Source organism: Tetrao urogallus (assembly GCF_951394365.1).
Source record: "Tetrao urogallus genome assembly, chromosome: 6".
NCBI lineage: Eukaryota > Metazoa > Chordata > Aves > Galliformes > Phasianidae > Tetrao > Tetrao urogallus.
Genome location: NC_136819.1, coordinates 58514662 through 58528587, shown reverse-complemented (window position 1 = coordinate 58528587; position 13926 = coordinate 58514662). Strand labels below are relative to the sequence as shown.

Genomic DNA, 13926 nt, shown 5'->3' with positions numbered 1-13926 from the left:
GTAAGTGGATTTTATATGAATTTTACTAGAGCAGGGCAGAGAGGCTGAAATGAACTGGATTTAGTGTTATTAAAGTTTCCTTCTGAGACCCTGAACTGAGCAAAGACCTGCAAAGGTCTTCGAGATATGGTTCAGTAGCTTGTGGTACTAATAGGAATGGGAGGGTGGTTGGACTAGATGATCTTGCAGGTCGTTTCCAACCTTGCAATTCTGTGATTCTGTGAAGGGAGCAGGAGCTTAAATGCATTTTATTTAGATTGAACAAAGTAAGGCGTCAGTGCCACAGCAAGTGGCGTTGCTTTTGTCACGTCCTGCCAGTCCTCACCTCCTGTATCAGTGACTGCATGCAGCATGCCAGGGTCAGGGATTCCCATTCTCAAGTTGTGGTTACATGTCTATCATCTGGATTTGACAGCATTCATCCTGGGTTTGAAAGAGGAACAGCCAGGCTTCTATGCCAGATGGGCAATAGAAGTGTGTCTTTTGGTATTCTGCAGTGGAAAATAAGCAATATTATGTGTGCAAGCATATAATAGATGAGGGTGATACCACTGAGAATTAATCAGCTTTAAAATGTCCTGAAAGACATTTTCCTTCTGAAAGAACAGGGATTCTGGGTTCTCCCTGTCAGTGAATGTGTAAAGGGTCTGGAAAACATCCAGCATGAGGATCCTCATCCCTGCTGTTTAGGGACTCTAAGTTTGGTATGTATTTTAGAGAAATTAAATGAAAAGCTGATGTTTGCGCTTCAAGTAATCAAAATACAGAGTTCTAATGGGAGAAAAGTAGAAAAACAACAACTATAATCAGTGTGGTTTTAGAGCAGAAATGGTTGTCTAAAATGGGTCTTGATCAGATTAGAAACAGAAGGGTTTTTCACAGCTTTTTCATGCATCTGTGTATGCTGAGCTAAGGAACTCCTTCAAGGTGAGATCCTTCTTACCTCCAACAAACATGTGCTGTTGGTTGTATACTGGAAGTTGCTGTCTTGTCTTCCTGTATAGGCACACATGCTTTAGTCTGTTCAGATGCAGTGTGGCCTCGTTCAATGGAAAAGCCTCAAAGGTTAAAAAAGAAAAAAGAAAAAGAAAGTACCCCAAAGATTAAGAATTTCAGACTGTTGACATAATTACCAAACCTAAAACTCCTAATAATACTGATTTCCTTATAGCAGCCATGGCTGTGAAATTGCTGTGAGCCTTTTCAGCTTCCAGTGCTAGAAATAAGCGTACTGAAAGCTGTGCTCTTGTTGCTCAGTAATGCAAAGTTTATTGTTCAGGGCTTCTGGGTTCTCAGCTGTGTATCAGGTTTCTTTGTTGTGGAACTGAGAGCAGCCTGAGCTGCTGTAGCAAGTGAAGAAAACTTCTCTGGCAGCTCAAAAATAGATTTTTAAAGTGCATTAGAGGCTCAGCATGTCTTTTGGGCAGTGAATTAGCTAGCAAAGGTTAGGTATGCAGGCCACCGGTGCATGAAAAATTCAATTTGTTGCTCGGTAGAGCTGTAGTTTTACAGGTATATCGCATCCCTGAGGTATGAGAATTGGCAAATACAATGAGTGTACTGTGGCTGTGCTTAGATCTGATTACACAAGTTGTTTTCTTCACTTAATCAAGTGAATTTTCCTGAAACGTCTGCAACAATACATGCCAGATTGCCATTACCCTGCCTTATTCAGACTGCACCAGTACATCTTACACCTTTCTCAAAGCAAAGTTGGACAGTTTGAATAGGAGGCAAGAAACAAGAAAGCAATCTTACAGGTGTAATGTTAAAACCTTGAAGAACAGGTTCCTGAAATGAATGCCTGGGATGCAGGTTTGCTGCTTCACTCAGCTGTTCCTGTTCTGACCCTGAGGTACCAGGGATGCAGCTTCTGGACTGATGCCACTATTTCACATGGAGCTGTGTAAGCTTCCACTCAATGCACGGTTCTGTTCATCTTTTCACCTTTTATTTTGCCTTTAGCTACAGAAAGGAGGCTTGTATTTTTTTAGATCCTGCTCCTCGTCCCATTTCATTTCCTGTGCACAGACTGAACAGTGTATTACCAACTAACTGAGCACTCCTCTGGAAAATCAGCAGGTTTTTTTTTTCTTTTTCCTCAGTGTTCACTTTGTTCCAAGTACTCATTCCAGCTGAGAAGAGAGCCTTGTCTTCAAGCATTCACATGGTCACATGCAGCTCAGAATTAGCATGCTCACCACTTCACAATACCAACCCGCTTCTTTGTGTACTGTTGGCACTCCTGAAGCTTTCCATCCAGAAATCTTAGAATCACAGCATGGCCTGGGTTGCAAAGGAGCACAACGCTCATCCAGCTCCAACCCCTGCTGTGTGCAGGTCACCAACCAGCAGCCCAGGCTGCCCAGAGCCACATCCAGCCTGGCCTTGAATGCCTGCAGGGATGGGGCATCCACAGCCTCCTTGGGCAACCTGTGCCAGTGCCTCACCACCCTCTGGCTGAATCTTGAAAAGAATGAATGAAACTTTGCTGTGCCCCATGAAATAAATTGAACAGTACAGTGAGTTTGCCCTAGAGAAGAGTAAAAGCTGTTATCCACCTGAGAGCGCTTAAAAATACTTTGCTATTAATTCTTTTCTAATTCAAAGGACTTTCCCCACATCTGGAATGTAGCCATTGCTTTAAAGCTTCTGATCACTCTTTTAACATCTTAGTAAGGGATGTTCAAGTGGGTATGTGTTGAAGAAAGAAAAGGAGAAGCTTTGTTGTATTGGCTTTCACCTTAGATAGCAGTCAGCTGCTCCAGATGCAGCTGGATTGTTCAGCGAAGCGTTATGGGATCCTGGCAGGTAACCCCCTCTCTGATTGCAAGTATAATTTTCTCCTGCAACACAGTAGAATATCCCAAAGGTGCCTCTTACTTGTGATGTGCAACGTGATACCAGCCAGATATCAATAATTCAGCAAGCATCTCGGGCAGCCTGGGCTCAGAGCTCAGGGTGGAGGATGTTTGCAGCCCACACATTCAGCGGTGGCATTTGTGTGAGCTGAGCGTGGTGCTGTGCAGCTCCTCATCTACGCTGAGGTCCCTGAGTAAAACGGGATCAAAACTGTTCAAATATTGCACAGATGCCAACTTAGTGCTTTTCTTTATCTTTTGAGGCATGCATGCCTACCTTGAAACGAACAACTTTACACTGATCCTGGTCTTGCTGGTGCAAGACTTCGCTTCACACCCATGTCACTGTAGCTTCGTGTTTCTTTAATAATAAATGCTTGTGGCAGAGATTGGAAAGCCTAATTGACACACTGCAAATTCAGCGTTGTCACCTTTGTTATATTGTTAAGTGCTTATTTTACTGGTCTTCAGTGTGCTTACTTCCAGCCTAATTGTAATTCTATACATTATTGATACACCTCGTGGCAGAAAGTGCCTTTTGTGCAGGCTGAATATTATTTCCACCCATCTTAGAAAGACCTTTAAGGATTCATTCAGACAGTGCAACAGTCTCGGAGATCAATTGATGTTTATGGGATGCTTCCGCCACAGCTGAAGTGCAGGGAGGGCAGAGGGTCCTGCATTCCTCACCAGCTGAGGGCGGAGGGAATGAAGGCTCTGGGACACAGTGGCTGCAGGCTTGGTGTTGGTGGAGCCTGGCAGGCTGTGTCATGCAGCCGACCTAGCATGGCTCCACTCTGAAATGGCCTGGTAGTCTGCTGTTACACGTGTATTAAAATCAAGGGATTCACATCTGTGAACCTTGGAACTTGTATTCGTTCTTACAACAGGTTTCATCCCTCTGATACGAGGTCTGGCAAAGAAATGTGCTGCTTTCAGCAATAAAAGGAAGTTGTTTCTATGTCTTTCAAAAGGAGAAGGGGTTGAAGCAGGAAATCTTTAGCTGAGACTGCTTGAGCACTGTCTTTGCTTATTCTGTTGAACCTAATAGGGAACTGCCTGCCAGTGCTTTCATGGCTTGATTAATTCATTGGATTGTCAACTTTATAAAGTGGTTACTGGATCTGCTTTCTGTGCAGTCTTGAATGCTGCGACTTGGATACGAATGGCTTAGGCTCAGCTTCTCAACCAAAAAGGGGTACTGAGGGAGGCGTTGGGCTGTGTGCTTCCTTTTAATGTAAAATGACTAATAGATGAAGCCTTTCCTGCCTGTTCACCCCATGAAGTCTCATTCTGGCCTCTCATCTGTTGTTGGGACACACTACTGGCCCCCATCCATCAGGATATATGACAGCTTTGTATTCGGGAGGGTCAGCAGCCTCCCGCCACTGTGTGCTGCCATGTTCTCCTGGTTCATGTGAAGCAAACTCCTTCTCAGTGCTTTTATCATAGAACCACAGCATGGCCTGGGTTGCAAAGGAGTACAGTGCTCATCCAGCTCCAAACCTCTGCTGTGTGCAGGTCGCCAACCAGCAGCCCAGGCTGCCCAGAGATTTATCAATCTATCCTTGAGCCGCAGGTTTTTGTTGGCTGGTAAGGACCTTATTGTACCTCCAGTAGGCCCAAGCACTTTCTTATTGCCTGCTTGTTGAACAGGTTTATACTTCTGAAGTTCTCCCGGCGCTTGGAGTGAGCTGCTGACAAAATTCTGTTCCACAGATTGCTTTCAGATTCTTTTCCCATGAATCCTACAAAAACATTCCTGCTGTTCAAGCTGGAGGGGTGCAAAGGTCGGGTTTCCTGCACTCCTTTTTGATATGTAGCTGTGCTTCGAGTTTTTTCCTCTTGGACTTTAAGCTGTTCATGTGAGAAGACTGTTCAGTGGTGAGCTCCTATGGAGAGGCCAGAGAAAGGCCCTGGAAAGTTACAAGGGGAGGTTGTTGGAGCTGACTGCTGCCAAAAAAGGACCATCAGCAGAGCCCAAGAGCAGCTTTTTTTGTTGTCTTTGACAGATCAAAGAGCTTGAGACCAGAGAGCTGCATGCAATTTTCAGCTGCAAACAAGTCACTGAAGGTTTGAGTAGCAGCCGTGCAATGTCTGTGTCACTTCTGTGCTCGGGGTGCCAGCGGGGTTTTGTACTCCTTGTTCTCTTGGAAGAACTCATTTCCTCTATATTGAGGGAAAGTGTTATTTACTATCCTGAAAAGCCAGCTTTTGCCCCAGCAACCAGCCTGCTGGGATGTGCAGGATCCTGCCTGGAGCTCCTTGGTATGGACCAGGAGGTGTTTGTCTGCCTTGTGCACATTCTTCTGCATTGCAGAAAACAGGAGTGCTCATCTATGCTTGAGTCTCACAGGGCTTCTTTCCATCCGAAGAGGATGAACAGCTGTTTCAGATGTCGGTGGCTGTGATTTAGAGGCTTATTATGTTCCAGCTTCACACAGGATGCAGTTAAAACCTTCACATAGGAGCTTCAGCCGAGACAGGCAGCAGCTCCGGGTATTTCACTGCTTCCACGGTTACTTATCCCCTTCATCTTTTAACAATCCAGGCTTACCCAGGTACCCAAGAGCTAATTAGAGACATGATCCTTCTGCCTGTGTAGTCAGCATCTTCACAGAATCATTAAGGCTGGAAAAGACCTCTGAGATCCCCAAGCCCACCCCACTATCCCACTGCCCACGTCCCTCAGTGCCACATCCTCTGGAACACCTCCAGGGACGGTGACCCCACCACTGCTGGGCAGCTGTGCCACTGCAGCACTGCTCTTTCTGAGAAGAAATGTTTCCTAATATCCAAGCCAAACCTTCCCTGGAGCAACTTGAAGCCAGCACCTCTCATCCTGAAGTTGTTATTTTGGAGATGAGAGCAGTGCATCTCCTCTGGCAGAGCCTCTGTGCCTTGTTCATAAAGCATGTACCCTTGCCACCTGGACTCCTCAGTGGTTGGATGGACTGCCATTTTTCTGCACGTTGGAAGCAATGTGGCAGACAGGCATGTAATTGAAAGGCAGATGGGATTTATGGTCGGATCAGAGCAGGCCCAGTGATCCATTCCTATACCTTGACTGTCAGTCTTGGTTTGCCTTCCCCTCAGGCTGCAGGAGTGTCACTCTGGCTCTCTACATGCGTGCAGGAAGATTCCTTGCTGGGCTTTTATTTAGGCTTGTGAAGGTCATAGAGCATTTAACCTCAGTTTGTCAGAATCAAAAACAGTGACATCTGAGCAACTTGATCCTGTGGGCTTCAGTTTCCTACATGGGAGATGCGCTGGCAAAAGTTCAGCAGATAAAGGAAGCTTCAAGCAACTGGATTGACTTCTCATGGAGCAAAAAGAGAATTGCTTCCCAAAGAGCTGCACAGTGGGTAGCAGTGTGCTGCATCTGCTTGGTCCCCATGGCATTTTTCTTCCTTTGCTCTGCTTTGCTGAAACCTTTGACTGCTGGCAATCAAGGCTCTTGCTTGCCCTCTGGGACCAGAATAAAACATGTAGGAAATGCATCCATGACTCGGACACAGCTCTGTCAAACTGGTAAAGGCTGTGTCTCGGGTGTCTTTTGCACCTCTGGAAATGCAGTAATGCATATTGGCTCTCTATTCAGTCTGAGGATTGTGGGCTGCTTAGTGTGCCTGATTATGACTTGCTATAAAGTCTTTGAAATTTGACTGCATTAAGGGCTCCAGGCATCGTAAAGCTTGCTTTTATTTGTATTTTATGCATGAGTGTTAGTGGCACATCTGCATGCTTCATAGCATTTTAATCCTACACCAAACTTTTGCACTGAAATAGTTGATCTGCTTGCTGTGCTCAGGATTTATTTCTCCCAAAATCACAACAGGGAGAAAGGGCTTTCCTAGGAAGCAAGACAGAAATGTTGGAAGATTTTCGGTACCTTTGTTTCAGAGGTTGCTGCATCCTCAGTCTGATGCAGTCAAAGGGCCAGCTGGGGTGCAGGGATTTGATGTGGCTGTTGCTGAAGGGCTAGCAAGTGTTCCTTTTGCTGCAGTGGTTCTGTCTGTTCTACAGGCTGCCTGCTTTTCACTGGTCCCTCCTGGAAGAGCTGAGCAGAGCAGGCAGTGGATTAGCCATCAGAGCAGCAAACAAGGTTTGTGGGAGCAGCTGCAGGAAAATATTGACTCAGTACTGCCTTTTGTGGGGGTATTTGAGCTTGTTTAGTCTGTGAGAAACTTTTAGGAGATGATGATAGCGCGTTGGGCAAGCATTCAAGGAAACTCAAACCTTTTTGTGGGTTAAGTGCTACCCAAAGCACTGGGGAGCAGCTGCCAAAGAATGACACTGAGAAATGGCTCTTTGTCAATGATTAAGGTGGAAATTGGGAGGGAGGAGGCAGGAGAGGAGGTGGGAACTGAGAAAGGTTTCTGTTCATGCTTGCATACCACTATTTGTGTGGATGCCCCATCCCTGCAGGCATTCAAGGCCAGGCTGGATGTGGCTCTGGGCAGCCTGGGCTGCTGGTTGGTGACCTGCACACAGCAGGGAGTTGGAGCTGGATGAGCACTGTGCTCCTGTGCAACCCAGGCCATGCTGTGATTTTGGATTCATTCTATGAACCAGTGATTTACAAACCCTGTGTGTCAGATATCTAGTCAAATTAAGTACTTGTACTCTGGTTGGCAAATGTAGAGCTATTTGGAAACCCACAGACAGTTTCCTAGACCTTGTTTTTGTCTAGCTCTTTAATAACAACAAGTTTCTAAGGATTTGGACACTTGTAAAAGAGACTGGACATAATTTCCAACCTGAGTTGTCTTACTCCCCAAAGCAGCAAGAGAACATAATCCTATAACGAAACATGACAATGCCAGAAGGTTACTTGCCCACTCTGTGCCTATGGGCTGTGGGCAGACTGATGCAATGTTGTTCCTGAAAGGAATCTGCTTTTCCAGGGAAATAGGAAAGTAGGGTACAGGACTGTTGAGTAAGTTGGGCAGTGCTCTGGGAGCACTGAAGGACGTTGCTGAGTTGTTGTGCACCTTATTTTTAACTTTCCATCAGGAAAAAGAAAAAAAAAGTGGCTAATGCTGAGATATATTATGTAAGGGTTTCAGAACTAGCTGGTTTAGCATTTTTAAAACAAGATGGCATTATTCTTTTCCCCCCTTGTATAGATTGAGTACCTGGGAGCCACGGTGAGTCTGGCGCTGGAACATGGCTCTTAGGGGAGCAACTGAGGTAGCTGGGGTGGGTCAGTGGTGAAAAGGAGAGCCAGGGAAGACCTCAACACTGTCTACAGCTCCCCAGCAGGAGGTGGTGATGAGGTGGGGCTCAGCCTCTTCTTCCAGATCACAATGATAGGACAAGAGGTGATGGCCTCAAGTCATGCCAGGGGAAGGTCAGATTGGATACGAGGAAAAAGTTCTTCTCAGAAAGTCTGGTGATCACAGAATCACAGAATTGCAGGGGTTGGAAGGGACCTCCAGAGATCATCGAGTCCAACCCGAATGATGCACTGGCACAGCTGCCCATGGAATGGTAGAGTCTCTGGAGGTGTTCCAGAGCCATGGAGCTGTGGCACTGAGGACATGGGCAGTGAGCATGGTGGGGATGGGTTGGAGTTGGGTTCAGGGGATCCAACCTGAATGATTCTATGATTCTGTGCTGCCTGCACTGAAACCAGGAGCCAGTGCTCCATCCGGAGCATCCACTGTGTGTCTGGGGTTGTGGGCTCCCTGCTGAGGGCCCTGCGGGCAGGACATAGTGCTGTCTCCTTGGGGGTACCTGGAAGCCAGCCTGGAAACTGCAGGAGAGCAGCGTTCCCTTTTTTCCCTGAGTGCTTGGCGATAGTCCTGGAACACTTTGATTTCAACAGATCTCTGTTATTTTGTTCTGGATTGTAATCAAAACCTTTTTTTTTTTTTAATGGAGAAAGTGCCAACCAGCCGAAGCTAGCCCTGATTGCTATTTGCAGCCCTTGCTAAAAAGCTCTGCCTGTTTGTTCATGTGTGAACGTATCTCCCAACGTCTGCACAGCGCCAAGCACAGTGGGCAGCATCACAACAAAAAGACTTGAAAATGGGAATGTTGATGCTTATTTCTCTGAGCTCCTGCAAAGCTTTGTTAATCATTTCACAGTGCTTTGAGGCACAGGGCTTGTGTGGTTTCTATCTCAGCAAAGTGTGTATCAAACACTGACAGTGCTAGCGTCATTCATATTTATATTCAGTAATGATTCAGGCACTTGAAAAATCATGTCCAAATTACATGTTCTATAGCTTCAATTTCCTGTTGTTAACAAGGGAATGATTTGCAATTTCGTGTTTGTCCTCCTCTACGCAGCCTGGAAGCATTGCTCAGTTTCTGTGTTGAGTGTTGCAAGCAAAGCTGGTTTCTTTTTGTGTTGTCTGTTTTCCAAATCTTGTGTCTTTCACCAAAAACAGTTCTCTCTAAAAAAATATTTCAGTGAATCCTCCTGTTCTTATATACATGTACACTACTATAGGACTCGAAGCAGATAAAACTCCGGGAGATTCAATTAGGACCAAAATAGGGCCAATATGTATTTATTATGGTAGCATCATAGGGTTAGCTTGTGATGATTGAGAACTGTGTTGCATTGTTGTTTTTCCCTCATACCTCCCAGTAATCTATAGCCAGAAAAACATTTTGTTAGCACTGCTTATGTCAAACGTTCAAATTCTGGCTCTGCTTTTCTCATTTGTGCTTTTTCTCCTCCTGTATCTTCCTTTTGCCTGACATGAGACTGCTTTTTTCCTGTACTAGCATTATCTCATTCTGAGGAAACATTACATAGGTGCAGCATGGAGGAGAGGAAGTGGAATAGGAAGCTCTGGTCCCTTCATACATGAGCAATGGGCAGAATGAATTCGAGTATGCCTTACAAAGATCCAAAAGCAATTTGGGATATTTTCCCAGTTACACAAACTGAACACGATGCTTGTCTTACATGCATGCTCAGGAGGCTGATGTATGCGCTGTGTGAACAGGAGCAGTAAGATACGTTGTTATTAAACCTTCTTCCCTTACCACCTTCACACAGCTTGTCAAGGGGCTGCAGCAGGAGCTGAACCGCCTGTACACACTGTTCTGCTCTCGGAACCCAGAGTTTGAGGAGAAAGGAGGGAAAGTCTCCATTGTGTCCCACTCTCTGGGCTGTGTCATCACCTACGACATCATGACTGGCTGGAACCCGGTCAGCCTGTATGAACAGTTGCTGCGGAAAGAGGAGGAGGAGCTTGAAGACACTTGGATGAGTTACGAGGAGCGGCGTTTGCTCGAAGAACTTTACATAACCAAACAACGGTAATGCATCCACTTTGGTTATGAAAGGATAAAACACAGCCCTATGTGACGCCCTTTGGGTGTTTCCAGAACCCACCGTAGCTCTTATATTTTGCAGCTGATGTTCCTCTGACGATGCTGAACGGCGGTGGCAAATGCTAACCACAGAACTAAGCAGGCAGGGAGCTGGCAGTGCTAATGAGAGCTCTGAATCCGTATCCTACAGACTATACCAAACTCAAACAAGTAGCTGCTACTCACTGCTCAGATGCGCTGGGAGCTCCTAGCCAAGAAGAAAGGACAGGGTCAGGCCATGAGCCCCGCAGATATTTGAGGTAGCTCACAGGTGTGCAGTGAGCTGAAACACGCAGAACCTGAGCAGCGAAATGCCCGAGTCTCTAGAGAAAAACGAGAAGTGTTCTCTGAGACTGAGCTTGGAAATTGAGCTCCACCAGCTGGGTGCAGATGTTGTGGTTGCTGTGATTGGGCTTAGGGGATTACTGCTGTGCTGCAGATCATTTACCAGTTTCTGCCTGCTGCCATTTAGAAATGTTAATGCAGTTCTTAGTGCAGAGCAGCACTGCCCATTGTGACAGATTGGATCTTGGTTTCATTGCCTTGCAAGTGTTGGTAGGGATTCTCAGGATGAGGTGACCATGTAGATAATCACTCTGCCCCCACACTGTTACGGTGCTTTCTCTGTTCTAACCTGGCTTTCAGGGTACTGTGAGACTCTATAGACAGAGAATCTAATGAGGAACACGGGAGCATGAATTTCAGTCTTTCCAGTGGTGCTTTGGGAACGTTAGTATTGCATCAGATCCGCTGTGCCTGAGATCAGTATGTGTGTAATTAGGGATGGGTACAGGACATCTCTGACAGCTGCAGGGCTGGATAAAGTGTGGTCTTTCAGAAAGTAGAGAAGTAAGAGACCCAAAAATCGTGCCCAGGGGTAAGGTGACCCTACAGGCATATTACTGATGGAAAATTACAGTTTTTATAGCCATGCTCTGGCTCCTTAGGTATGCAGATGCATTTCACTTTTCATCCCCAGTAATCCGAGTACCATTTGACACAGGCACTTGTGTGATAGTGGCTCCCCTGTTCACAGGCCATCGTAGTGTCATTCAGTCTGGAATGGTAAAGGATGTTTCTATCTCCTGGATTTCTGGTGTTGCAGGGCTGTCAAACATGTAGTGGATTTCTGAAAATACTTATGCCTGAGTGAGGTGTGTGACAGCGTGCATAAATATACTGCAGTGTAGAACGTGAGCATATACATTTTATTTATTGGAACCCTTCAAGAGCAGCTTACAAGAGTCAAGAATTCTGCATGCCTCCTTTTTTAAGACCAAATCACGTTCATTGAAGCATACTAACTGGTTGAGAGGAATACTCTTCAAAAAGCTTTAGCTCCAGACTAGTATCTTTCTAATCAGGGCGACAGAGGTTAACCTTCATATTTTTGCTTGCAGAATGCTTTAGGAGAACTTGAAGAGGTGCTTTTTGCTGCTTTGACGAGGGCATAATGCTCCAGTGCTGGGTTAGATGTTGTTCATCCCACAGACTGGTGAAAGATAAAGGACCCTTTTTAGAGATAGCTGAAAATGCGAGACCCTGTCCTTCAGATATTCCACTGCAGTACAGAACTCTGTAATGGGCCATGGATTCTCCTGTGGCTCTGGCTGAACAAAACAAACTAAAATCAGGCGATGTGGCTGCAGAAACCAAGGAAACAGGAGGTGAATCACCTGCTCCTGAGCAGGGAGGATGGGCAGATGCTTGGGGTGATGAATGTCTTGATTGATTCCTCCCGTGGTCAGAGGAACAGGATTTCACATGCATTGATTCTTAATCAACTGGGCTGCCTCAGAGGAAGAAACAACGCAGTCACTCTCTCTGCCTAACAGGCAAACTGTTGGACCTTCCATGAATGCCTGTTTTGGATCAGGTCCCTTAATATGTCTGCATTGTTCTGTCTCAGAAAGATCTCCTTATTTTCCAGGTTGAAAGAGATAGAAGAGAGGTTACAAGGCTTAAAGGCATCCACCATAGCAAAAACACCTGTCTTAAAATTTAAGGTATGTATATCTAGATTTTCACTGAATGTCCTAATCACACTAAAAGCACACTTGCAGTTAGAGTTATTCTACTTTCTTTTTTTTCCCATGTCACTAGACATTGGTAAAATGGCATGAATGTGTGTGGATGTACATAAACACACTACTGCATTCATGTGCTACTATTTGTTGCAAGTATATATGTTCCTATGTGAATACATAACCCAGTGTTTGAATAGCTATCACTCTACACACACTTGTGGGAAGGTAAAAACCATTTGACAAATTGCACCAATCACATACCTTGAACAACTGTACTTCTACTTTGTCAATTGAACCATCTGCCCTGGGGACTGCTTCTAACACATCACACCTCTGAGTCAATCGGAGTGAATTTCCTCCAGCAGTGGATTTTCCTTCAGAATTACTCTGGCCTGACAGGTAGGGCAGGTTACTTTTAGACTCCTGAAAAAGACTGCTTGCTAATTGGCTCTGTCAATTGCTAGAATTTCATGGCATTGGAAAAAGACATTTCTAGCTTTGTGGTGGGATGTGCAGTGCTTTCTGGTTGCTCTGCTATATCCTAAAATATGAAACAATAAAAATGTGACGTGGTAGATAAGAAGAAAATAGATTATTGTTCTTAACTTGCCGTTTGTCTTTCCTTCTGAATTCAGAAGCACTCCCAGAAGCCAAGGTCAATCTTGAGCCGTGAAAAAGAGGAAACTAACTGTAATTCAATTTGTCATAGCCTCCTTCTTTTATCACAGCTTAAAAACGCATGTTGTGCTATTATCTCTACCATCAAAGAAGCTGGAGTCAGACATACTGCTCTTGCTGTGTGCAAAGATTATTCTTCACTCAGCTGTGTTTAAACTGAAGGTTTCTTTGAACAGATGCTTTTTAGAGAGAGCAGGAGGGGAGGGGAAAAGAAGGCAGAGAGAAGAGAGAACTATATCCAAATTACTCTTAGGTAATTTCCCATTGATGTGCATCCTTTTTCTTACCCTTACTGAAAAAAAACAAAAAGACATTTTGTTTTTTTTATGTCAGTACTCCTAGCGTAGAGCAAAGCTAATGACTCCTCCTGCTTGAGTACTGTGCATGGGACAGACCTCAAGGGGAAGAAAGGAGACCTCAAGGGGAAGAGGAAGGCTTTCCATGAATGTGATAGCAAGGTGCTCCTGCCAAAGGAGGATTTCTGCAGGATGTCATTGAGAGATGATTGCTCATCAGCAAGCTTCCTGAGGGTGACTAGCTTGTTGAAAGAGAAGTAACTGCTTTGTAGGCACTGACTACCAAGCACCATGGCTCTTGGCAGACAGAGCTCTCGTAGGATCTTGAGTTGTTATTCACTGCAAGTGCTTGATCCACAAATTGCTTTGAGCTGTGCAGTGCAGGAGGCTGGAGTCTGATCCCTGATCTCTTAGGCTGTCATACACAACCAAGTGGCTACATGCAGTTGTAATGGAAAGGACTAGCCAGAATATGAACATGTGGGGAATGGTGTAATACCTGCTTCTGCTTAACGTTAAAATGAATCCATTAGGTCTTCTGTTCGTGAATCATAACCAGGAGAAAAGTGCTATCCTGAAAAGTGGTGTTCTTAAAAATTGCTTCCCTGTTAAACATTTACAGGAGTGTATGTGGAGTGCCTCAGTCCTGCTTCATGCAGGAACACCAAAATTGATAGATGCCACTTTGCTGCAGTGCTGAGCGTCTAATGACTGCAATTTAAAGGGCTT

The 13926-nt window shown here is 45.2% G+C and overlaps 1 protein-coding gene across 1 annotated transcript in view; it reads left to right on the top strand.

The window, feature by feature from the left end:
• The window catches only part of DDHD1 (DDHD domain containing 1), a gene marked incomplete at both ends in the record, with an annotated part of 61492 nt that overhangs the window by 40243 nt on the left and 7323 nt on the right, over positions 1-13926 (top strand). Inside the window, 2 exons of the mRNA XM_079536926.1 lie at positions 9880-10142; positions 12127-12202. Coding sequence (XP_079393052.1) covers positions 9880-10142; positions 12127-12202 — 339 coding nt within the window. The remainder of the gene's footprint in view (positions 1-9879; positions 10143-12126; positions 12203-13926) is intronic.